The following is a 23007-nucleotide window of genomic DNA, read 5'->3' as shown; positions in this document are numbered from 1 at the left end:
GATATTGTTGACTATTATGATATCTTAGAATGTGACAGGGCCGCTAGTTACGATGAGCTGAAAAAGAATTATCAGAGACTAGCTTTGCTTTTGCATCCTGATAGAAGTGAAACTAAGCAAAACGATGAAAAGTTTTTACTACTCCAGAAAGCCTGGTCAGTTCTTAGAGATCCTGAAAGTAGAAAGCAGTTCGATGCATTATTAGTATGCCACGACCATTCTAACCTCTTACTGTTTGAAACTATATCGTTATCAGAGATGACTTTCGATGAAATTGAATGTGGATATTCATACCCCTGTCGCTGTAGCGGTTTGTACTTTTTAGAAATTTGTGATGCTAATCCACCCTCTGTTGTTGTTGGTTGCAATGAGTGTTCATTTTCTATTCAAGTGAATATACCTCAACTAAGACAAAAAGTTCATAATATTTAATAAGGTAATATAATATTTCATACTGTACTGTTATATTATAATATATTCTTAAGGGTCATTAGATTATTTATTATATACATAAAATATTTTCATTTTTGATGTTGCAAATAAACTTTTTAAAAGGAACTGCATATTCTTGATCCTTTATAATCTAACAAATCTAAAAAAAGAGAAGCCATTAATTTTTAAACTATATTAATGTAAGTATATATTTTAGTAATGGGAAAGGGTTCATAAGTAAAGCAATATTTAATGATGTTGAGATATTTAATTTTTAAAGCCTCTTAAGAAGTATTATGACACTTTAATCTACTTATTTTGTACTTGGTGATCTTGTATAATATGCAGGGATTTATATTTTGGGATTAAAAAAATTGTCAACATGTTTAATCCAAAAATATACATTGTAACCAATTTAATGACTGTACACTAAGGCATTAAACATTCTTAAGAGTAAGTGATTTGCCATGCTATAACGAATAGCAAACTTAATCTATAGTAAAATTATTGCTATAATATGTACTGCATAAATAAACTTAAATAAAATTATCTATAGGTACATTTAAATATGATATATACGTCGAATTAACATCAAACACATTAAAACTTTCTTAGAAATCCATTCTTTTGTTTACAAATTGGGATTGTATGTGCTTTATCCTCAATATCACAAGACATAAATAAAATAAGCTAAAAATTACAAATTAATTACTGGTGCAGCAAAATACATCAGACCACAATAACAGACTAATCAAAGTGTTCAAATAAGACTTGTTTTTTAATGTAATTACTTTCACTAGTCTGAATTAAACATTTTCTTTTACAGATACAGATTTTTCTTCTTTCCATTATACATACATGTTATATAGACTTTACACTGTACATTATTATTATACTACAAATATAGTGTTTGAAAAAAAAATAACAACTATGAAAATGTCTCATAAGGCTGTTCCTGACATTTTAAACCCTAATTGTAATAAAATTCAAGTTATCGGATGCATATCTGCAAGCTCTTATACTCAGAAATGTGATAAGTAAGATATGGGGTTCATTTATCAAATGGGTCACTTTCTGTTAACTGCATATTTTGTTGAAAGTTTGGGGGACCCCTATTTAACACCGCACATGGACTCTGGATGGATACTGGTCCTCTAAGAGATCCTTCCAGCCTTGTAGCCAGATTTGACTTGCCTCGGAGAAAACTGCAACAAATTGAATGTTATGTTACCAAAACTCAACAAAATAGAAACACTTTATAATGTATTTTCAATTGTTTAGCTAATTGATATGAAATATTTGTTTATCTGGATATGATACAATTAACATTATTTTAATTAAGTTTTAGGGAGACCAGTACAAATTCTATTTGATATAGGTAGGTAGGTCACCTTAACTTATGTATACCTTTCCAGTTTTTCAACACATGCATCCTGATAGTCATGGATCCATCTGACTGCATTGAAATGACACACAGCTCTCATATCCTCTGGCAACTCCTCCGGCTCAGGAAATTCAAAGTTGTCGATTATTGGGACGATATTGCATTGCGACTGCAAGGCTGCGACGATTTCCTGTAAGTTATTTTGGTATAAATTATTTTATAACAGCGAAGTTCTAAAAAAAGTTTACGTTTGTTTTATTAAATTCGCTCCGATAGTATTTTGAGCCTATTATTTTTTTTGTCTATTTATCAAAAAGTTGTTCTACAGCACTTACACGATGTAACCAATCCTTCTGTTCCGAATCATGCATGCATTTGTCTAGAGCATTTGGAGTGAGAACTAACAAAAAATGTTTAGCTTGTCTAATGCTCTGGAGCAAATTCTCAAATTTTCCAGCCTCTAGCCTTTCTACATCAATGAAAATGGTAAAGCCACGTAAATTTAAATGGACTTTAAGTAAACTTGCTAATTGTGAGCCATTTGATCTTCGGTAACTTATAAAAACATCTAAGTTTTTTACCATATTATCTTCTTCTAAACTTGGTAAACGACTTTCATAATCTGCAAAAAATGTAAAATCAAGTCCTGCGAAGATATTTAATAAAAGATGTCAGTGCCCAACTAGGCCTACCTAAGCTGCAAGTTTTATCCTCTTCCCGTTAATTGATCACATTTTCATCAAAACAATTCCAAGCCACAAGCCACAAGTAGCTCTTAAATCTGCATTGCAATGATCTCGGCAGTGCAATATTTGTATTAATGGTGTAATAGGAAATAAAGTTAAAAGTAAAAGCAATATCAGGTTTAAGCATAGTTCGACACAAATATGACGACATACATAATATGAAAACACTAGTGAAGTATACATACAAGGTTGATGAAGTTATGTTTTGTAAAAATTAGGTTTACCTCTAATAGCATTCAATATTCTTAATCTATGTATACTGTTCTTTATGTAGCACTCATTTTCAAGTTGTTCGTCACTCAAACCAAAAATAGATTTCTTGTCTACACCAGCATTTAACATCGAATAAGTGTAAATAGTATACTCGGGCCCAATGCTTTGCAGAAATTCATGAAGACTACACGTATCTCGCAAGCTGTAATCTGCCATTTTTTTCAACTGTTGTAATTCTCTTGCAAATCTAAAATACATTCATTTGATATAAATAATTCTACAAATTGCATTACTTTACAGGATACACAACTGCTTTTACCTTTTACGTTTGATTCCATTAGTCAGTCCAATATCGTCTCGCAGGTTCTCTTCTGTAATTTGTAATAGTAGATCGCCATCTACCTTACTCTCGTAAAACTCATTGGCATATTCAATGAATCCTATTTGTTTAACCCACTCCTTTACATCTTCAATCGACCAAAGTGGCACTTGCTGTGATAGCTTGTGCGGTACTTCTTCACCTATAAATCTTAATGTTTGTGCAGCAAACTTAGATGCAATAGCATTAGGACAACTGGCCACTTTTTTTAGAGGCTCTATTGCGCCAATTTCTCTGAATATTTCCGTTTTACACTGTTGCTTCTTAATACCTGCCTCCATGCAAAAATGAAAAGCTGCCAGGTTTCGTGCCTCCTCTCGTTTAGAACTTAGAACAGGCACTAGTTTTTGCAACCACGCTTTACTTTGTCCATGAGCATGTGCGAGGTTTGACCGAGCAAACTCGGATGGATTATGTGATGTGACGAACGGCTCCACGAGCTCCAATGTGCCTGATTTTAGAACAGCAGCTTCAATTTCTTTATTGGCAACTAAAACAGCAATAGCTAAACATGCGTAGTATTTAATATTGTCGTCGTGGTGGAACGCTAAAGGAAATAACCACATAGGAACTTTTTTTTTGATCATAGCTTCTTGATTTTCAGCACCACCATACAGCGAAAGGTTGGCTAAGGCTGTTGCGCAGTGCCTTAACGTCTCGATGTCATTTTTCCTACATTCAAATAAGACTGCATCCAATCCTCCTAATTTAATGACGTCACTACACGTTGCTTCGCTGTGTTTAAATAAATGTTGTAAAATTCCAGTGCCTACTCTTGAGTACTCTACTAAGTTCGCATTTTTTGTGCACACAGATACAACTGCATTTACAACCTTTCCTAAGCCATTTTTCACTACATACTCTCTGTTTTCGGTGGTAAGGCATTGCTCGAGAATTTTAGCTGAGGCGAATTGCCGCTCTGGGTTTTTAGATTCCATACAATTTTCCATCAGAACATCAAGGCCGCCAGAAGTACGCAATGTATTGCATAATGAATTTCCTAGTTCGTGCCCGTGTGTTGGTACAGCCCACGCCCTTCTAAGCATCTCATTTATTTTGTTATATTGCAACGATGCCGTATTAGTGTCCATGTCTTCGTGTTTGATTGCAGTTATAAAAGCGCACATTCTTTTTTTATAATTTTCAATTGCTATTTCAATATCTTTCTGACTTGAATGGCAGTTTAGTTCTTCGAGATCCTCAAAGTTTAAACTCAGTAGATCACAGCTATTCGGTTTGTTGGTTCCGTTCAAAATGTCATCAATCTGCAACATGAAAAAAAGATTTTATTTTACATAATACACAAATTAGAATTTTTTTTGGTGTATAAATGTCTGTATGAAATCCAAAATACCTGTGACGACAGTACTGATGATGTTGAAATGTTTTTACTCGATAAAGACATGTTGGAATGTGCTACACTGGCATGTTCCTTGCGACTGTATATACCACTGGAACTGACTGTTTGTCTGGCTTGTGAAGTAGCCGTGCCTGTTCTCTCCGCGCTGAATGCATCGGTGTGCAGCCGGGAAGAGCTGGTTGACACATTATTCATTTGTTGGGTGTTAATTTCAGCTGTCTGAAGCGTCCGCCTTTCCTATAAAAAGTTTTAAATTATTCACATCACATATGCTAATTTCACAATATAGATTACACGAAAATATAATTACGGGTATAATTATTCGCAAATTAGGCCTTGCACGTCGTTTTGTATACATGGTATGCGTTTGAAAGGTAGGTACTTGAAGGATTCGATTGGGCCAGTTTTTATTTTCATCAAAAGATACCGCGCGTCACAGCTCAGATTATGTACTGACTAATAACTAGGTATGTTATTGGATATAGGCCAATCGCGCGGGGATATGAAGATATTTTAATGTTTGTGTATACACGCCGCTTTTATAGACAACCGGTCTTATTATAAGTAGGTACTATTAGTGTTCTGGAAGGATATGTTATTTTGTTGCAAAAGTCACTAAACTTTTGAATCTTTTTTTGCATTCGGACCGATAAATGTTGTTTTAATTTTTTAAACCAAGCTTAAGTTTTTAAAAATCAGAAGAAAGAATTTAATTTAATTTTATAATTACTGATTTTGAACAAAGCAAAAAACTCGATAACTGAAAAATGGTAGGTACACCTTAGCATAATACATACGGAAGTTAAAATTATCATCAATAGTCACCCCTACTAACGGGAATAGGTCGAATAACCAATATCCTTGTATAAATAAAAGGGTTTCTGGTACAAACTTCTATAAAAGCGTTATGAGTAAACAAGATCACCCCACCGAGCCAGGTGAACCTCCTCGGCGTAAGATCCTCGTCGTCCAATTAACTAATTTTGCAGCCATTATTTTAGTTTGAAACGCACGTGTTTAAACACAGATAACATAATAAAGTCTTGTTACGGCAAGGAGCCATAGTAGACTGAAAGGTTTGCAGTTGTGACGTCACATAGGATATTGATCGACTTGTGCCACGCGACGTCATGTCCTTCGACTAAAAGGCGCCTTGGGGTCATGTTTGTTTTTATTTTTATTAATTCGTTTGTGAACAACAAGGCGGTTAATATTAACAAGATACGCTGTAAGCCTTTTCAGTTTTCACCTGTTAAATCTTAAATCCATAATGGATATTTCAAGGTACGCCTTAAAAACTTTAAATTCAATAATTGGTCCTTGCAATATTTATTGTCATATAGGAACAGTAGTTCTACCGCGTGAACTAAGTATGAAAAACTAACTAACACTATCTTACTTCTAGAATTGAAAGCGTACATACTTGCTGATATGCAGAGTTTTGTTCAGCAGTGAGGCTTTCAGCCTGCAGAAGCCGTTTCGTTGCACCGACGGCACTTTGGTCAGAGTACAAAACGTCCCCGTGTTGCATTTGTCTGGACCGAGAACTATTTGCTGCCGATTTCGAAGCACTAAACCCATCCGTTATAAGGCTTGAGGAGCTGGCTGATGTGGTTCGAGCTGCACTATATATTAAATCATTCTCTCTACCGTTCAAGTATTTTTGAGATAGTTTAGTATATGGTTCGCTTATATTGTTTAGTCTGTTTACTTTTATATTTTTATAATCATTCTTAATAGATGTCTTTTCATTTATTTTATCCTTTTCTAAGATGTCTTCCATGGATTTCTTAAATCTGTAATCGAAAAATATTACAGTGTCGTCAGATAAATATTGTGTAAGAAAAATGCTTGAATTTTATCTTATCTATTATGTGTTTATAATGAAGTACACACTAACAAAATACACACATTTCATTAACATGGCAAGAGGAACGGTAAAGTGGAGCAAGACAGTAATAATAATAATAAACTCAAAAAGGGTAGCATTTAAAAGGTGGATAGAACAGATTAAGAAGCAGCAGGTACGTGGCAGATTGTGGCACAGTACATACAGGAATTTGTAAGAGGCCTTTATCGGCTTATCTGAGCACTGTCAGAAGTCAGGATAATGTTAAAAAGGTTTTCATAAGTAAAGTTGCAATACCTTTGCCCAAATTCCAGACTGTTAGTGTTGCTTAGGTTTTTCATTTCTGATATTGAACTCTTTAATTCGGATAAATGTGACTTCAATGAACTGGCTCGTTGTGATGAACTTTGCAGTCGCTGGTTTGTGATGGTGTTGAAAGTTGAATGAGGCTGTAAAGAAAAATAATTGTTGTTTTTCGAGCTTCGTTAACATATCAGGCAAATTTGTTAAAACTAGATGAATTTCCTTTGAAATTTTGGTTTACCTGATCGTTCGAGGGATTAGAAGAATAATTCGTAGTTGAGCTTCGATAAGTGTAACAATCCTTCTTCGGTACGTCCATACCTTGAGGCACTTCATCTTGCTTCATATTATTATTATGAAGTGAGTTTAAAGGCGAAACCTGTAAACATACAGAACCAAGTAAGCCTCATACTTCAAGACATTTAGTAAAGATGGAGAGGCTGTTCATTTAAAATTCAAATGAAGTTTTCGAGATACGAGTCATAAGCGATATTTAAACGAAATTGACCTATTATGTTACAACATAATATAAATAACTTAATTTGCATGATCATTGTATTACTCATAGTTAAATGGGTGAATTAATATTTAAAAACAAAGAACATGTTTAGATCGCCAAAGTATTTAAATATAGGTATGGAGAAGATTGTTTGTAGATGATTTTTATTTTTATCCAAAAACTGGACTAACTGAATAAAATAAGTTTTGCAACATTCTTTAGATATTAACTAAAATACATTTTTTTGTTATATCTCATAGATTCACACCGATAATCAATGCATTCTAATGTATCTAGTCCCTAAAAAACGATATTTTTAAAGATTTATAGCAACACGCTTCGGCTGACATTCCTGTCTCTTATGGGTTGGTTATACTTTTAACTTGTATCTTCTCTACTACCTCCTGTATGTACGTTAAGGCATACCAGACCTGACTTCATCAGAGGGGGTGGACTTGTATATTAACCGCTTCTCAATCATCCGTTCTACATGGCCAGGCCACCTCTTCTATCATTACACATATATAATTTTCTAATGTAAAAGCCATACGCGATGCCGAAATTGTTTAATACGCAAATATATTTTAACGAGTAATAAAAGGTCACGTAGATAATTGGGTTTCTTATATTTTGTTATTGCAGTTTTAGCTGTGTGCACGTGTAGCGTGATAAATATTTTATTTCACACATTTTATTGCAAGCAAGACGATCTTATATAAAACACCGTTAGGCCTAATTTGTTTTCACTAATTAATTAGCAGGCATTTATCGATCGCAGTTGGATTAAATCTAGAATCATAATTCAAGTTTTGTAGATTAAATTACTATTAAAATATCCTGGCCGTACCTTGTATTAACGACAATATCACTAACGGTTTTCGTTATCTTAACTGTATTAACTATTATCACTTTGCTCCTTATCTCGTGGATATCCTACAGCATCACGCATGATTGCGCTTATCACAGTATTTTTATACACTACATAACGTGGTCCTGTTACAGGGGCAACTGGCGTGTGTTCGCGCCGGACGAGTTCGCGAACGTGTCAAATGTTTCGAGGGATTTTAAATCTTCACTGCTTACTCTTAAGGTTATATTCACATTGTATGACCACAGGTGTTAAGCGAAACTTTTATTTAAATTTAGATCTAAGTGTTTGGTTATAGGGAACAAAGTTAAACGGAAAAACTTATTTTTATTTGTTAATACAATATGTGACAATAGTAAAAACTCGTTAATAGTCCGCGTAATTTGTATTCTTGTACTTACTGTGATTTTTAACATTCAACTTTAAGCTACGGCAGTATTAATATAGTCTATTTATAATAATAACGATTGTATTTTGTCACATTTCAATGGTCATTCGTTAAGTGAAAAATTCTGTATTAAATATTTTATTAAATTTAAATTAATATTTATTATTTATTAACTTTGGTTTGGTGGCTTTTCCATAGTTTAAAAAAGTACCATGGGTGTTTTATATTATCTAGTGTTTGCGGCATGGAAAGTTTCGATACGCTTATGGTCCGGTAATCTCATGGAGCTAACAAATCATTAAATAGCCCGATGAATCATCTCCGAGCACGTGGGCTGTTATCACCAGCGCCGGTTGAAGTCAGACATGACTCAAATAATTTTTTATTTAATTGAGGAAAATCTCAGATTGCTGAGGGGCTCACGACGCTAGCTACCATTGGTTGATAGCTATTCAGAAATATACACTATACCTACGTTATTTTACGTTCGTATCTCATTCGTCTTATTCAAGATTTTTAGTTATTCTTAAGTTCTGATATTAAGATAATATTGTTTCAGTTTAAATTAAAAGATCTATTAAGGAGAATGTGACATAAATTTTATATAACTAGTTTACTACAGGTTAATGCAATCGTGTAACATGTCATTTACCTCACTGACGGAGGTAATGTGTGATTATTCAATATCATTGATATTGAACATTTATTTTAGGTTCTGTTTAAAGAAATACTTGCTTAATCGCTAAACTACTTATTGAACTATTATTTAGGAATAGAATAAAAAGTATTTTTACCATCTGAGGTTCATTGTTATTTCTATGCCAAAATCAAAATTAAGATTCTTAAACGTTAATTATTATTACTATAAATCAAATTATTATTAATAATTAGCATACCTTATTTAACAACTTAGCATAACATATTCTTGACTGTTGACGACTTTTTGTTTTAACAAACACGAGAGCATACTAATTTTTAAAAGGCCAGCAACGCACTCTCGAGCCCTCTTACATTGAATGTGTCCATGGGTGGCACTTAATATGATTTGTTTGTTATTAACGTCTTTACGTTAATAAAAAACAAATGTATGTTTTGGAATCTATACACTTTTCGTAATATACTGTATATACATTTCAACAGTTTTTCAACTTTTCCTTACCTTTTTTGGTAAACAAGTTCGAGGTTTTCTCGAAAACGAGTAAGAAAACGAAGACATATCATCATCTCTTTGTACAACCATTTTTTTTTCTTCAAATATTTATTTTAGAATATTATTTTAAATTTTTATTAATATACATTACTCTTTTTGTAGCTTTGGTGACGCACAACACTTGATAATCATTATAATTTTAACTATGCATTGTTTTAAGTTAAAGTTTGTTGCTAGATAACTCTGCAATACAAAATATGTTTTACGGAAACACGAGAAATAAAGAAAACTTAACACAGTGCGATAAGCAACGTGTTCTGCCGTGTACTGAATACTGACGGGTTTTCCCACTATCAATGCAATCCAATGCGTATACCGCTATCTCTATCTTACACTATGGAACTGTGAACGAAAAACTAACTACATAATTAATAAACAAGAATTAAGATTTATATGAACCATGATACCTGTAGAATATAATGAAGTGAATAATAAAATTTAATTGTTATGTACAATTTTGATAGAAGCCTAGGATATAAATCGAACGAACTTTCTCTTCATCTTTTCCTCTTCACGCAACTGCAACTTTCTTAGAAATGCCTTATCTAAAGTAATAACATTATCTGATGTCATTTTATGCTATGGTTTTAAGGTAAACGATCTTCTATAGTATCTAGTTAATAAGGCAAATAAAGATGTTAAACGATATAAACAGCCATAATAAGAAATAGCTAATAAGAAAAGGTGTAGCTGTAATATTAGACATTGGCATATACATTAACGTAGGCGCGTTAATTTGTAATTGTTATATTATGTATTTCCTTTTTATACATTCTTGAACAACAAAACCTCTTTGTCATTAATTTGATTTGGAAATTACCAGAAGCTACAGCCTTGATGTTTATTGAATATTTATTTGATATATGTATACCTATGCTCCAAAAGTATGTAGTCTACATCGTCGCGGTCGTCTTAAAAATAATAGTCGTGGGAATATTATTAAAACTATTATTTGGAGTCCATCCAAAAACATCAGAGATTCAAATATTGTCAATAGTATAACGATTAAACTGACATTATCTTATTAAATTGTTTTGTTATTAAATATAAATTATCTCAGCTCGAATGATAAAATTCTATCTGTACGTAAGATTGTAAATTCTGAGACAATTGTATATTTATTTATAGATTTTATTGTTAAAATGGAGTCGAGCCCTACCCCGTACAAAAGTAATCACTTATATACTGGTTTTAGTACCTATCTCTATTGTTGCATATAAATGATTTTGTTTCAAAGTTTTCTTGTTATTTAATACAATCATTTATTTATTGGACGAAGCTTACATTTTATCAGTTTGGCTGTATTTATTCAATTCTCTTCTTTATTAGATTTGATTTAGATAGTTGTTGTCAATTTGATATTTTTTGGTTTTAAATCGGTGTACTTAGCTGGTATAAGATAAATATAGGCTATATTGTTATATATTTAAATGCGGGTTATTTTTTTTACTTTTATATTTTTCTGTAATGGAGTAATAAAAATTCAGCAGTACAATTTTTTATATTATTTAAACGGCTTAAAAGTTATAGCGGTTCTGTAGTATTTCTCTTATTTTTCATGGTTGTGAGCTAATTTTTGTTTGGTTTTAATAGATGTGTTTAAAGTGCGGATTTAAATAAATAGCTCGAAGAGTCCTTGAGTGTTAATAACGCACATTAGATCATCACGGAAAAAAGCCTAACAGATCTTAATAGGTTCATACAAACAGGATCAACGTATAAAACATTAAGAAATGTAATTGGACCGATAAAGAATCCTGGTGTTTGTTCCATTCGCAAATCATTGTCCCAGTAAATTGAGAAAAAAATCACGTAAATGTTTCACTAATTAAGAATAAATTACTTTGATTATAAATTATGCGAGTGTGTTGGGAAATATCGTACTTTCGTAGATAAGGAGAACCTTGTGTGACGAAACTCTTAATTCGATTTTCTAACAAACATATTACACGCGGACGTGCTCAATATCTACGGTCAATGGATTAACACAAAAAATCTATGTTGAAGATCATTTACACTGTTGACGCTACTTCGTGATATTCACTATTTACGTACAGTACATACTATAAATCAGTCGTATCGTGTTTTAAAAGGTCAGCCATGCCGCACAATACATTATCTCATGGCTAAGAGCGGTCATAATTAAACACAAACTAAACATGTGTAGATAACGGACTTCTTTCCCCCTTTTACCATATAACTAACTTGACCTTGCAAAAAAGTTAAATGTACCTCACAATATCCATTCGCCAGATCTTTTAACACACATTTATCTGGCTCTATTTTCGTACTCTCGAAGTCTACGCTATCGCGCCCAAGGATATATTCTTTTTTGACATCCGCTTTTTGGTTGTTATTCGTTAAATGACTTTCGCCTTTAATCGCGCCCATTGTTGGCGTCGTGTCCGCACAGTCGGTTTTGACGTTGTTTCGTTTATTTTTCACTTTTTTTTCGTCATTGTAACACTGCACGTTACCCATTTCGATTTGCAAACATTTCGTAACAATTTGGCCACCAAAAATTGTCGCGCTCGATCGATCGCCAGTACGTCGGCGTCGGCGCCGGCTCGCGTAATGTCTGTCTTTGCCAGTGAATCGTGATCATTGGATGTTATGTATTGTATATGTTTTGTATTTTGATATAGAGGCGACAATTCTTTAGCTACGAACAGCAAAAATGTTACAAATTATTTCAAGGTAACGTCAAATTATACGTAAAAGTGTGACGTTGAAGTATTCTGTACCTACAATAACGTGAAGGTTCCGCACTTCATATAAATATAAGCCATGAAGACTTGTTTTGATTCCTGATTAAAGTCTTTAAAACAAAATAAAATGGTGAGGTCATTCTAGAATGGTGTTTTGTTTTTAAAGACTTCGGTTAGTAATAAAGTATATTTATTTTAATTTTATTTTAGATAGTGCCATCTATGTGGCTTTTCGTATTTCTGCTCATTATAAATACATAACCTGACTCAATTATATATTACCTAATTATTTGTGATGTCGCTACTAGAGGGCGCTTAAATTGAAACATTAATTATTATTCGATGAGGTATATGTTGTTCTTGTTACTTGAAATAAACATTACGTACGTAATTTGTTAGAAACGGAAATTGGCGAACAAGTTCCGCTTTCCCAACCCTATTTGAAATAACGCACTCGTAACTAAATGTTTAGAATGTTGCGGGTGTTTATTGCAAGATCCAAAACATGTAAAATTAAAGTTGTTTAAGTGAAAACTTTATTCAATTCTTTCAACTGATTTGGTTCCGATTGGAGAAACAACAATTGTTCCGGATGACACTGTACTGGAAAGCTGATAGCAGTGATGGCAAGCCCCAGGCATAATGTCCAAAGTCATGATACGTTAGTATGGCGTACTTAGACACTAATGCTTGAGAATTAGGAACAAGAGATCCAAACTTTTTTATATACCTAATCATTTTAAGCTCGTGCACGAAATACACTTCGAAATATGTATCATCGTTAAAGCAGGCTACATTTTACATTACATTTGACTGGTGTTCTCCGATGTCCAAGCCCCTTTTTTCGGGAAAAAGTTTACCAAATAGTCTTCGTGACTAAGCCACGCCGACCTAGTATCTAGTAACTGGCATCACGCAAGCCTACTCTTGAACAACAGGTTGTATGTCAGTTGAACTGCGCCCGCGCACCAACAACGTCGCACTGCTACCTCAATAGGCAAGTTTTCACTTTGTACTATTTCATTAAAGATGTGAATTAGATCCACGATCATATATTGTATTATTGGAAGCCATTCGTTAATTTCGTTCGAGTGAAAGTAGGTTTTGTTTCTAAGTTAATCTGTTTTATTTACAAACAATGATTTTGTGATCTCAGTATGTAATTCGTATAGAAGGATATTGTAGCGTCTTTTAGTGGTTTTTACTGCAGTGGTTTAAGTGTATTGTGTTATTTTTTGACTGTTTTGTAAATAAATAATTGATGTCTTCCGGCTGGAAAATATACATTGCAGTTAGCAGTTGTTTCGATTTAGCGTGTACATGCAAGCTCATTTCAATATTGAACCATACCGTGAAAATCTAATCCAAGAAATTAATCTTAATATACAATATTTACTTTTATGTCGATAATAAATAAATTATATCTGTAATATATTATATTCTTTTCTACAGAAATTTATGGAATCTATATTTGAATAAAGTATTCACTTGAATAATTTTATAAATTTGTCGTTTAACATCAATTAGTGCTTACGCTAGTGATAAATTGTCTTACGTTCGCATACAACTATTTACGTAAGCGTAGAATTACCTGTTCGTAGTAGAAAGCTATAGCTTTAACTGGTGTTTGTTGAAATATTAAGTTTAGACTATCGGCAGTTAACATCTAAATTTTAAATATCAAAATCATTTATTCACATAAGTAACTTGTAACGTTAAAAAAGATATTAAAGGCTTCAATTTTACATTTACTGCTAGTTATCAAATTAAGGGCGTAGAACGAAAGAGAAGAACTGGCAATAAACTCTCCGACATTCTTCCATCGCCAAATTTTTTGTTTTAATAAAATAAAAATATATTTCCGCCTAGTTTAACGGGAAGCCTCCGAGTAAAATGAGGACCGATCTTGCCTCGTGACCTGATCTCGTTCCTTGCCTCACACTTTAAAGTACATTTTCATTTAGTTTTTATAATTTAATATTTCGTGTATGTTTGGGTATAAGTATTTGTCAAATGAAAAACAGGATTTTATCGTTTTTGTGCCAATGTATCAGTGTACCGAGCGTATTCAAGCTCTTACAAATAAATACACATACAACACACAACATAATATTGTTTTTTTTCTAATTCTAAGTAGACAACATCGCAATTGAAATGTTAATTCGCAAATGTGCGTGTATGAGCTTGCGTCACTGTAAACCGCACTTGGTTATGAAATGCTAACAAACTTGCTTTTAGCGCTACGCTGAAATTAATTAGCTGAAATGCAAGAATATTTCTAATAATTTTAATACATAATTCCACAGTCTGCTTTATATTTAAATAAACCTTTCGATTTGTTGTAACTTAGGAATTTTCATAAATATGTATTTAGGTTGAAATTGAATGTTCATCAGTTGTAAGAACAATGATCTTTCGAGTGTATTAACTCTAGTACATAATGTATAAACTTTGTTTATTTATTTTACCAAATAAGTTGCGATTACGGGTGACCCCAAGGCGACAACTAATAATGCTTTAATTACTTAGTTCTAAGTCTATTAGGAATATACGTATTGATTACAATATTGCGAATTTCGTCGACACATTATTGTTTGCAATATAATGTTTTTATTTGACAGGCAAAATGACGTCGGAGGTTAATGAGTGGTATAAAGGCCGGAATGTGCTGGTGACAGGAGCCTCCGGGCTCATGGGCAAAGTGCTTATCGAGAAACTCCTCTACAGCATCCCTGACATTGGATGTATATACGCACTAGTTAGGGGTAAGAGAGGAAAATCTCCCGAAAGTCGAATAGAGGAAATGTGGAAATTACCTGTGAGTTTAGTTTTTATTGTACCCTGTAAAATTTTATTTTTGTACTAGGATTATTTGGTATATCTCGGTCTAACAAAGACAATATTTTAAAGCTTGTATCTATGTTAGTTCTTCATCTTATGCCAAGTTAAAATAACACTAACTAAAAAGTGTGGGATCAAGTTAAGTTGATTACCTAACATTTACGTAACGGTCCATATAGTGCTCGAAAAATCCAAGTCATGTCATTTAATGCTTGAACATAATAGACGTACATAATGATTTCTCTTTCATATATCTCGTTTATTATTTACATGGGTAAAGGCACTGAATAGATTATGATGAGCGTTTGAGTAGAGAAACATTGAAACACAGAGCAAGCAAAAACATCAGTTAGTTATATTAAAAAAAATATATAATAATTAGTAAACTTTTTTTAAGACAGTTGTGAATTACAAAATTAGCCTAAGAAAATGTAATGTTAGATTAGAGTCTTACTTTTATTAAACAAAAGTCGTATTAAATGTTAAGCATACGCGAATGTGAGAGTATGTGAAGAGTAGATATGAGTCCTTAACAAATAATATAAGTAATAAAAACGTTATTTATCACAATGATTTAATTGTGAACAAAATCACTTGACATCACTCGGATTCAAGAAACAAGTTCTGTAAAAATCACGGACCTAAAAAAAGGCTTGCAACTGAGTTACTATGATGTACCAATTAGGTTATGTGCAAATTATGGTGCGAAAGGTCACAAATTAAAGTAAGGACAACGATTGGCGTTGGAAATTGTTTAAGAGCTAATACTTTTGATTCAATTCGTTTCAGTTATTTGCAAGAATAAGGGAAGAAAAGCCACACGTTATGAAGAAGTTGGTGCCTGTGACTGGGGACATACTCAGTGACAATCTCGGCATAGACAATGAAAAACTGGAGAAAATATACAGCGAGGTATGTTTTTGAATTAAATATAGGAAACGCTAGAGAAGCAATTTTTCACATGATGGTTTATTTTATGCTTTTATCAATTAAATAAATTCGGTAGCTGGTACGTTGTGAACTGTGGGAGTCGGTAGGTACTCATTATGCCCTTTCATTGGCAGTTTTTAACGATCCCAAATTTACAAATATATAAAAGTGCAGTAGAGATACTCTTTACCAAAGCGTAAGTATTTTCTTATAGACGTAAACATATTTGACGAAAATATCGTAGAGTTCAGGGCCCGAAGATCTGTGTCTGCTGCTAAAGTGGGATTATAAGAAAAACGGTTAGATTATTCAGTATTCGTAAATACTGCAACAGATTTTAGTAGTGAGCCGTAGTTTAAAAAGAGCAAATGTTCTCGGCTGAATGTGCCCGATGCGGAAAATTAGATTCGTCTGGTGAAAGTTGTTTAATATCCTTCAAAGATGTGTCTTTGTGGACTGTGGTCCACTAAGTTATTTTGATTTTACGATGGATTTTTTTAGTTCATTTGATTTGAGTGATACGAGTCTTAATGCATATTTTTCATAAACAATGAATGTTGTATCAGCCTTGCCATAAAGGTCACGGTAAACTGTCAAGAGAATACAAAATTCTGTAAAAAATATGCAAAAATATTTGTATGTGGCGGTTGTAGTTGCAATATCTATTGTTTTCTAACATATCTATAAAGTATGGATAAATTGTAATAAACTGATGTTAGGGCACTTTTATATACAGTTCAGTTACTGAATGTTTGGATGAGTCCATATGCTACTTCCACTTTTCATGAACCTTTTTAAATTGGTTTTATTTTTAACCTATTTAAATTTTCTCTGAATTATAAAATCACCTCACCGCAGTTTTTAAGTCCGTTATGTCATAATTTGTTACGTGATTTAGAATTTTTTTAACTGACGAAAGTATAAACTTTCACTATTAAGTTTGAATAGTGCCTATTTATACTAATATTATTAATGTTTCCTATTCTTGTTTTTGTATCTATATTTGTAATGTTTTCACAAAAATGTAAAAAGGTGTAAAAAAATATTCATAAAAATTGCTAACAACACAAAACTACGTCAAATGTTGTGTATAGGGAAGTTAAATGATACTGAATTTCTACAAATAAATCTCTTCTATTATATAAGAAAGTTTTTCCTTTTTTATTTTTATTTTTAACAATTCATCATTCCACTGTAATGATCTTACGAATGTAAAAATGTATTAGATATAAATTCAAATTCAAAATTTATTTATTCATGTAGGTAACAATGTACACTTATGAACGTCAAAAAAAGAAATATTAAATGAATTTAATTTTACATTTACTGCCAGTTCTCAAATCAAGGGCGTAGAACGGAAGAGAAGAACTGGCAATAAACTCTCCGCCACTCTTTTTAATCGCCAAGTTTTTTTTTTTACACAATGCTTGTAAGGAGCTGCAACCACTACACCATGTTCCATATGACATCTCTCTCTCTTTAGTCGGCAGCTCATTTCTGAGCGTCGTGGTCAGCAACGAAACATTTAGCGCGGACTATCTGCTTCCACCGGTTTCTGTCCAGCGCTTCTCTTATAACATTGTATAGCTTTGATGACGATGAGTCTTTCACTTGATCGGTCCATCTGGTTGGTGAACGGCCACGTAATCTTTTGCCTTCTGTGTTACCAACCACGATAAGCTTCTCCAAGTTCTCATCGCCTTTGCGCATTGTGTGGCCGAAATACGATACGATTCGCTGTAGGCATACGGTAGACAAGCGAGTTCGTATGCGAAGTTGGGTCAGGATTGATGTGTTGGTGCGCTTCGCAGTCCACGGTATTCTGAGCATTCGCCGCCAGCACCACATCTCAAAGGCATCGATTCTTTGTCGTTCTCGAGCCAGGATGGTCCACGTTTCTACTCCATACAGGAAGATAGGGAAAACCAGAGCCCGTATCAGTCTTATTTTAGTTTTGATGCCAATTCCTCTTTTCTTCCAGATGTTGCCTAAACGTGTCATGGCATCCTTAGCCATGCCGATTCGCCTTTTTATTTCGGGGACAGAGCTGCCGTCGTTGGAGATCTGGGATCCAAGATATATAAAGCGGTCTACGATATTAATTCCAGGAATGTTACAAGTGACACGTGGAAGCTTACTGGCTCGATCCACTAACATCAGTTTAGTTTTTGTTCTGTTCACTGCGAGGCCTATGTTTGTGCTTTCTAACTCGAGTCTTTGGAACAGTTCTTCCATATCTTCCATGGATGTTGCCAGAAGAACCGTGTCATCAGCATATCGTAGGTTTGCTATTCTCTTTCCGCCTACTGCAAAACCCTTCTCCCAATTTTCCATTGTCTTCCGAATAATGTACTCTCCATATATGTTAAATAGTGCGGGTGACAGAATGCAGCCCTGTCTCACACCTTTTTTTGTTTGGAACATATTGGAGTATTCAGTGCCCATCCTGATGAAGGAACGGTTTTCTATGTACAAATTCTGTATTAAAGCTACGAGGTGTTCAGGAACTCCCATCTCAAGTAGAACCCTCCATAGTTTATCCCATTGCACATAGTCAAAGGCTTTTGTATAGTCAACAAAGCATAAGATCACGGGAGTGTTGAATTCCCTACTCTTTTCAATGATTTGGCGAATGTTAAGGATTTGTTCCCGCGTTCCTTTGCCTCTAACGAAGCCTGCCTGCTCCTCAGGTATTTGTCGGCTAAGGTAGTAATTAAGACGTCGGTTAATTACATGGAGAAGGATCTTACTCGCATTAGATATCAATGCTATAGTTCTGTAATTCCCACAGACTTTAGAAGAGCCTTTCTTGTGCAGAGGTATAAACACCGATTCTGTCCAGTCATTTGGCCACCTTCCAGACCGCCAGATGGTGTTGCAGATCTCGATTATAGCCTTTGTACCTCGGTGACCTAGGTTTTTTAATATTTCGGCTGTCACACCATCTTTACCTGGCGATTTGTTGCACTTGAGAGCTTTGATGGCATGCTCAATTTCAGATGGTAGAATATCAGGCTCTTCTGTTGCCCATGAGCTGCTCTTGCTAATCCCTTCAGCGTCATATAGTTCCGCGCAGTAGTTCTTCCAGCGGTCCAACACTTGAGCCACATCTGTAATTAGACGGCCATCTGTACCTTCGATAGCACACGTTCTTGGCTTACGAGTACCAGTCAGTTCTTTTACTTTTTGAAAAAGATATCTGGATTCGTTTTTCAAAGAGTGCTGTTCGATTTCGAGACAGATTTCGTTGATGTGATGTTCATAGTCTTTCCGACAGTAAAGTTGAACCAGACGGCTTAAATCTGCATACCGTTGCTGATCTTCTAGCGAGCGAATACCATTTTCCTTTAGTTCCCGTCTCTCTAGGATGACTTTGGCCGTCTTTGGTGTTATGAAATCTTTCATTACGGGTTTCACTAGCATGTTTTCTCTAACTGTTTCTTCGATCACCCTTTTGAGACTCTCCCATTTGCTGTTACTATCTCTCTCTTCATTATGAAACACAATCATTTTCTGAGCAATACCTTGTCTGAATCCATCGGCGTTTAGACGTTGCATATTTGGACCCTGCTTAGGTTTATATATTCTCTTAAAACGCACTTGCACAGTTGCCACAAGGAGCTGATGATCGGATCCACAGTCAGCACCCGGGTAAGTAGTAGCGTTCGTCACTGAGCTTCTCCATCGGGCCCCTATTAATATATAGTCTATTTGATTTCGACATCTGTCGCCAGGGGATACCCAGGTGTACAGTCTTCGGATGTGTTTCTTGAAGCATGTATTGGTGATGGTGAAGTTTTCTTCACAGCAAAACTGTAGCAAACGCTCGCCTCGATAATTACGTTCTCCGATCCCAAATCTGCCCGCAATACGACGAAGATGGTCATCGTCTGTTGTTATCCCAACTTTGGCATTGAAGTCCCCTAAGATGATGGTAACTTCTCTTTTTGGAAGTTCTTTCAGTGTCTTACTCAGCCCATATGACATATTGAGTAATAAAGAATAAAAAAAAAAAAATTAAAAACAAAGATTTGTCCTCTAAATATTCGTTGTAACGGTAAATCTGTATATTGATTATATTATGAATATAAGTCTGTATCTAATAAATTGAAAGGTAATATTTATAACTCAGAAATAAGAATAGGTTAACTTTAATAGACTTTCCTTTTACACGAGATCGGTATCTACGCGAATGAAGCCGCAGGACATTTGTAGTTATTAACAAACGTTTATAAACCTACCTTGCCCCATAAATAGTATTCTTTTTACATGTTACTATCCTTTTTTTTTGCTATATGCTATATACATCGTGACATTGTTTTATAATAATGGTGATGAGTTTAGACGTTACTAGTTTTAAGGTCTTTAATATCGAGACAAATAGAAAACCCTAGATTTTGAGTTTTATTTATTTTTTAGTTTTATTTAAGGATATAATAATTTCCAGGTGTCAATAGTCTACCACTTCGCGGCGACTCTCCGTCTGGAAGCACCCCTCAAAGAGGGTCTGGAGATGAACACCAGAGGGACGCAGCGGGTTCTCGATCTCGCAAAGAAAGTGAAGAATTTGGTCTCCTTCGTTCACCTCTCTACGGCGTTCTGCTATCCCGACTACGACAGGATGGCGGAGAAGGTAATTCTGGTCACGGGTAGATCTCGATTTCAATACCGACGTTGTATTTTAGAACCAATGGATTTTGTACATCGATTAAGAAAAAGATCGTTACGTTCTCTCTGGTGCTACTGGGATAGGCCTAAGGCACACCTCCAACTGTCTCTACGTGCGCATCTAGCGATTATTATTACGCCTTTCCTTTATATATCTTACCTCACGTACATTTGTATTGAGTTTGTTGTATTCTATATTCTATATCTTTTATTTTGCAATCGCAAAACTTTTCAGGTCCACGATCCCCCCGAAAACCCGCACGAGGTGCTCCGAGCAGCCTGCTGGCTCTCCGACGAGCAGCTCAACCTGATAGCTCCTTCGCTGATGAAGAAGCACCCGAACTCCTACACGTACTCCAAGAGGCTGGCCGAAGCCCTCGTCAGAGAGGCCTATCCCGAAATACCCGCAGTCGTCGTTCGACCCAGCATCGGTGAGGAAACGGCATTTTTGATTATCTCAATTCGTACCGACAATAATAATATTTCAAAGGCTGATTTCTACTTTCATTGGAAATTTTCACATCGATCGAGCCACTATTAAAATTGCTACGGTTTCAGGTCAGGGTAAATATCCGAAGAATCAGTCGTTCTCTCTTCCACAAGTGGTGCTAGAATTTCACAACAATCCTTGTATTCTACTCAGTCTGTCTGTCAGTATGTGCGCAACGAGCGTTGGTATATTTCCAGTGACCCCCTCCCACAAGGAGCCGGTCCCCGGCTGGGTGGACAATCTCAACGGGCCAATCGGACTCATGATCGGGGCCGGCAAAGGGGTCATCCGGTCCATGCACTGCTGCGGCCACTTCCACGCCGAGGTCATCCCCGTGGACATCGCCATCAACGCTCTGGCGGTCATTCCTTATCACCTCGACGAGAAGGCGGATCGGTGAGTTTAACGTTATCGGTTTGAACGAAGACGTCGGGCGGTCGCTAAGAACGAAACCTTCAGCTCGCCAGAGATCCCGGTGTTCAATCTGACGACCGGAGACGAGAGAAAGGACACTTGGAAGGAAGTGCTGGACGTGGGCAAAGCCACGGTGAGGAAGTACCCCTTCGAGGGACCCCTCTGGTACCCCGACGGCAACATTCGCCACAACAAGCTCCTCCACGAGCTGTGCGTCTTCTTCTACCACATCGTGCCGGCCTATCTCATCGACTTCCTCATGCTGATCTTCGGCCAGAAGCGATTGTGAGTGGCTTTTGACTTTATCTAATAACACGCTTTCGTCTCTTTCCGTCTAGTTGTGTTCACGCTGCGACGAAAAGAGACTGAAAGAGATTTTCTCCTATTCTAATCAATTTAATAAACATTTCGCCTGAAAGTCTTAAGTTGTGTTGAATTGTGGTCCAGCATGGTCCGCATCCAGAAGCGCATCTCGGTGGGCCTGGAGGTCCTGCAGTACTTCACGACCCGGGAGTGGTGGTTCGACACGGACCGTTTTAGAGAACTTCCCGGGTCCCTCAACGAGACCGATCGGTCTCTCTATCCGATGGACGTCTTGAAAATCCAGATCGAGCCCTACATAGAGAGCTGCATGATCGGCGGGAAGCTGTACTGCCTCAGGGAGAGGCTCGAGGATCTGCCGAAGGCCAGGCTGCAGAACAATATGTGAGAGACCCTTTTTCTTCTACGACTTAAAAGTAAAACATTATCGAGGTTGATCGTGTTCTTGCTTTTCAGAACTCGCTTTAATGAAAATATAAATGAATATTATTATAAATAAGTGTTCGTTTCAGATTATACGTTCTAGATCTGGTGGCGTCGGCGTTCTTCTACTTGTTGATGCTGTACTGGCTGGTCCTCTACGTCCCCCCCTTGAGGAGTACTCTGGCGCTCGGCGGCCCCTTCGTGAGGTATTTGCCCCTCGTCGGAGATGCGGTCTTTCAAAATAAATAATTCCCGTTTCTGTGTGATCCGTTCGGTGACAGATTTCGTCAAACGTGACATGACATAAAGTATGAGCTGATGGTCCAGGTCGATGACTCTGAGGGACTTTAACATCTTGTTATACAATATATATATGTATTATAAATAAAGATTAAAGTTGTTTCGCCTCTTCTAAGTTAAGCCAAATATTAACTTTAATAACGATGTATCAGTTTGTATGGACGCCTCGGTGTTGTGTTTATATTGTGTTTATCGCTTATTTAAGTCAGGTAACAAATTTTAAATAAATATGAATATAATATAAAATCTTTTGTTTTGATTTACGTATCTCTGATTTGATA

The 23007-nt window shown here is 35.4% G+C and overlaps 2 protein-coding genes across 5 annotated transcripts; one reads left to right on the top strand and one right to left on the bottom strand.

Annotated features, from left to right (window-relative positions):
- Window positions 1-680: 680 nt before the first annotated feature.
- LOC110991569 (NAD(+) hydrolase sarm1) lies at window positions 681-12248 on the bottom strand. 3 transcript variants are annotated; one of them, XM_022256950.2, is made up of 10 exons: window positions 11864-12248; window positions 6908-7045; window positions 6661-6812; window positions 5938-6310; window positions 4509-4751; window positions 3095-4419; window positions 2787-3022; window positions 2152-2438; window positions 1840-2006; window positions 681-1637 (listed from the first exon to the last, which is right to left on the bottom strand). In XM_022256950.2, the coding sequence occupies exons 1-10, from the start codon at window positions 12110-12112 to the stop codon at window positions 1484-1486; spliced, it is 3324 nt and encodes a 1107-aa protein (XP_022112642.2). In that variant the 5' UTR covers window positions 12113-12248; the 3' UTR covers window positions 681-1483. The 3 variants fall into 3 exon arrangements, with proteins under 3 accessions (XP_022112642.2, XP_022112643.2, XP_022112644.2); XM_022256951.2 differs by lacking the exon at window positions 11864-12248 and adding an exon at window positions 9581-9707; XM_022256952.2 differs by lacking the exon at window positions 11864-12248 and adding an exon at window positions 8013-8318.
- On the top strand, window positions 1876-22970 carry LOC110991571 (putative fatty acyl-CoA reductase CG5065). Of its 2 annotated transcripts, none has more exons than XM_022256954.2 (9): window positions 1876-2008; window positions 14961-15157; window positions 15970-16092; window positions 20558-20743; window positions 21014-21209; window positions 21466-21664; window positions 21728-21967; window positions 22130-22387; window positions 22516-22970. In XM_022256954.2, exons 2-9 carry the CDS (start codon window positions 14966-14968, stop codon window positions 22673-22675), a joined length of 1554 nt encoding a protein of 517 aa, XP_022112646.2. In that variant the 5' UTR covers window positions 1876-2008; window positions 14961-14965; the 3' UTR covers window positions 22676-22970. The 2 variants fall into 2 exon arrangements, with proteins under 2 accessions (XP_022112646.2, XP_022112645.2); XM_022256953.2 differs by lacking the exon at window positions 1876-2008 and adding an exon at window positions 13232-13336.
- The last annotated feature ends 37 nt before the right edge of the window (window positions 22971-23007 follow it).

The sequence above is a fragment of the Pieris rapae genome, chromosome 11 (genome assembly GCF_905147795.1).
Source record: "Pieris rapae chromosome 11, ilPieRapa1.1, whole genome shotgun sequence".
Taxonomy (NCBI): Eukaryota; Metazoa; Arthropoda; class Insecta; order Lepidoptera; family Pieridae; genus Pieris; species Pieris rapae.
Note: the sequence above shows the minus strand (reverse complement) of the source record. Positions and strands in the feature narration are given on the sequence as shown.

Bases quoted from the DNA above. Each gene is read 5' to 3' on its own strand.
- LOC110991569 (XM_022256950.2), bottom strand. From the start codon at position 12,112: ATGGGTAACGTGCAGTGTTACAATGACGAAAAAAAAGTGAAAAATAAA. The intron at 6,311-6,660 runs GTATTGCAACTT...TTTCGATTACAG, and splicing joins AGTCTGGAATTTGGGCAAAG to ATTTAAGAAATCCATGGAAG. The intron at 4,752-5,937 runs GTATGTACGCTT...AACTTTTTATAG, and splicing joins AAAACTCTGCATATCAGCAA to GAAAGGCGGACGCTTCAGAC.
- LOC110991571 (XM_022256954.2), top strand. From the start codon at position 14,966: ATGACGTCGGAGGTTAATGAGTGGTATAAAGGCCGGAATGTGCTGGTG. The intron at 15,158-15,969 runs GTGAGTTTAGTT...AATTCGTTTCAG, and splicing joins AGGAAATGTGGAAATTACCT to TTATTTGCAAGAATAAGGGA. The intron at 21,210-21,465 runs GTGAGGAAACGG...GTATATTTCCAG, and splicing joins CGTCGTTCGACCCAGCATCG to TGACCCCCTCCCACAAGGAG.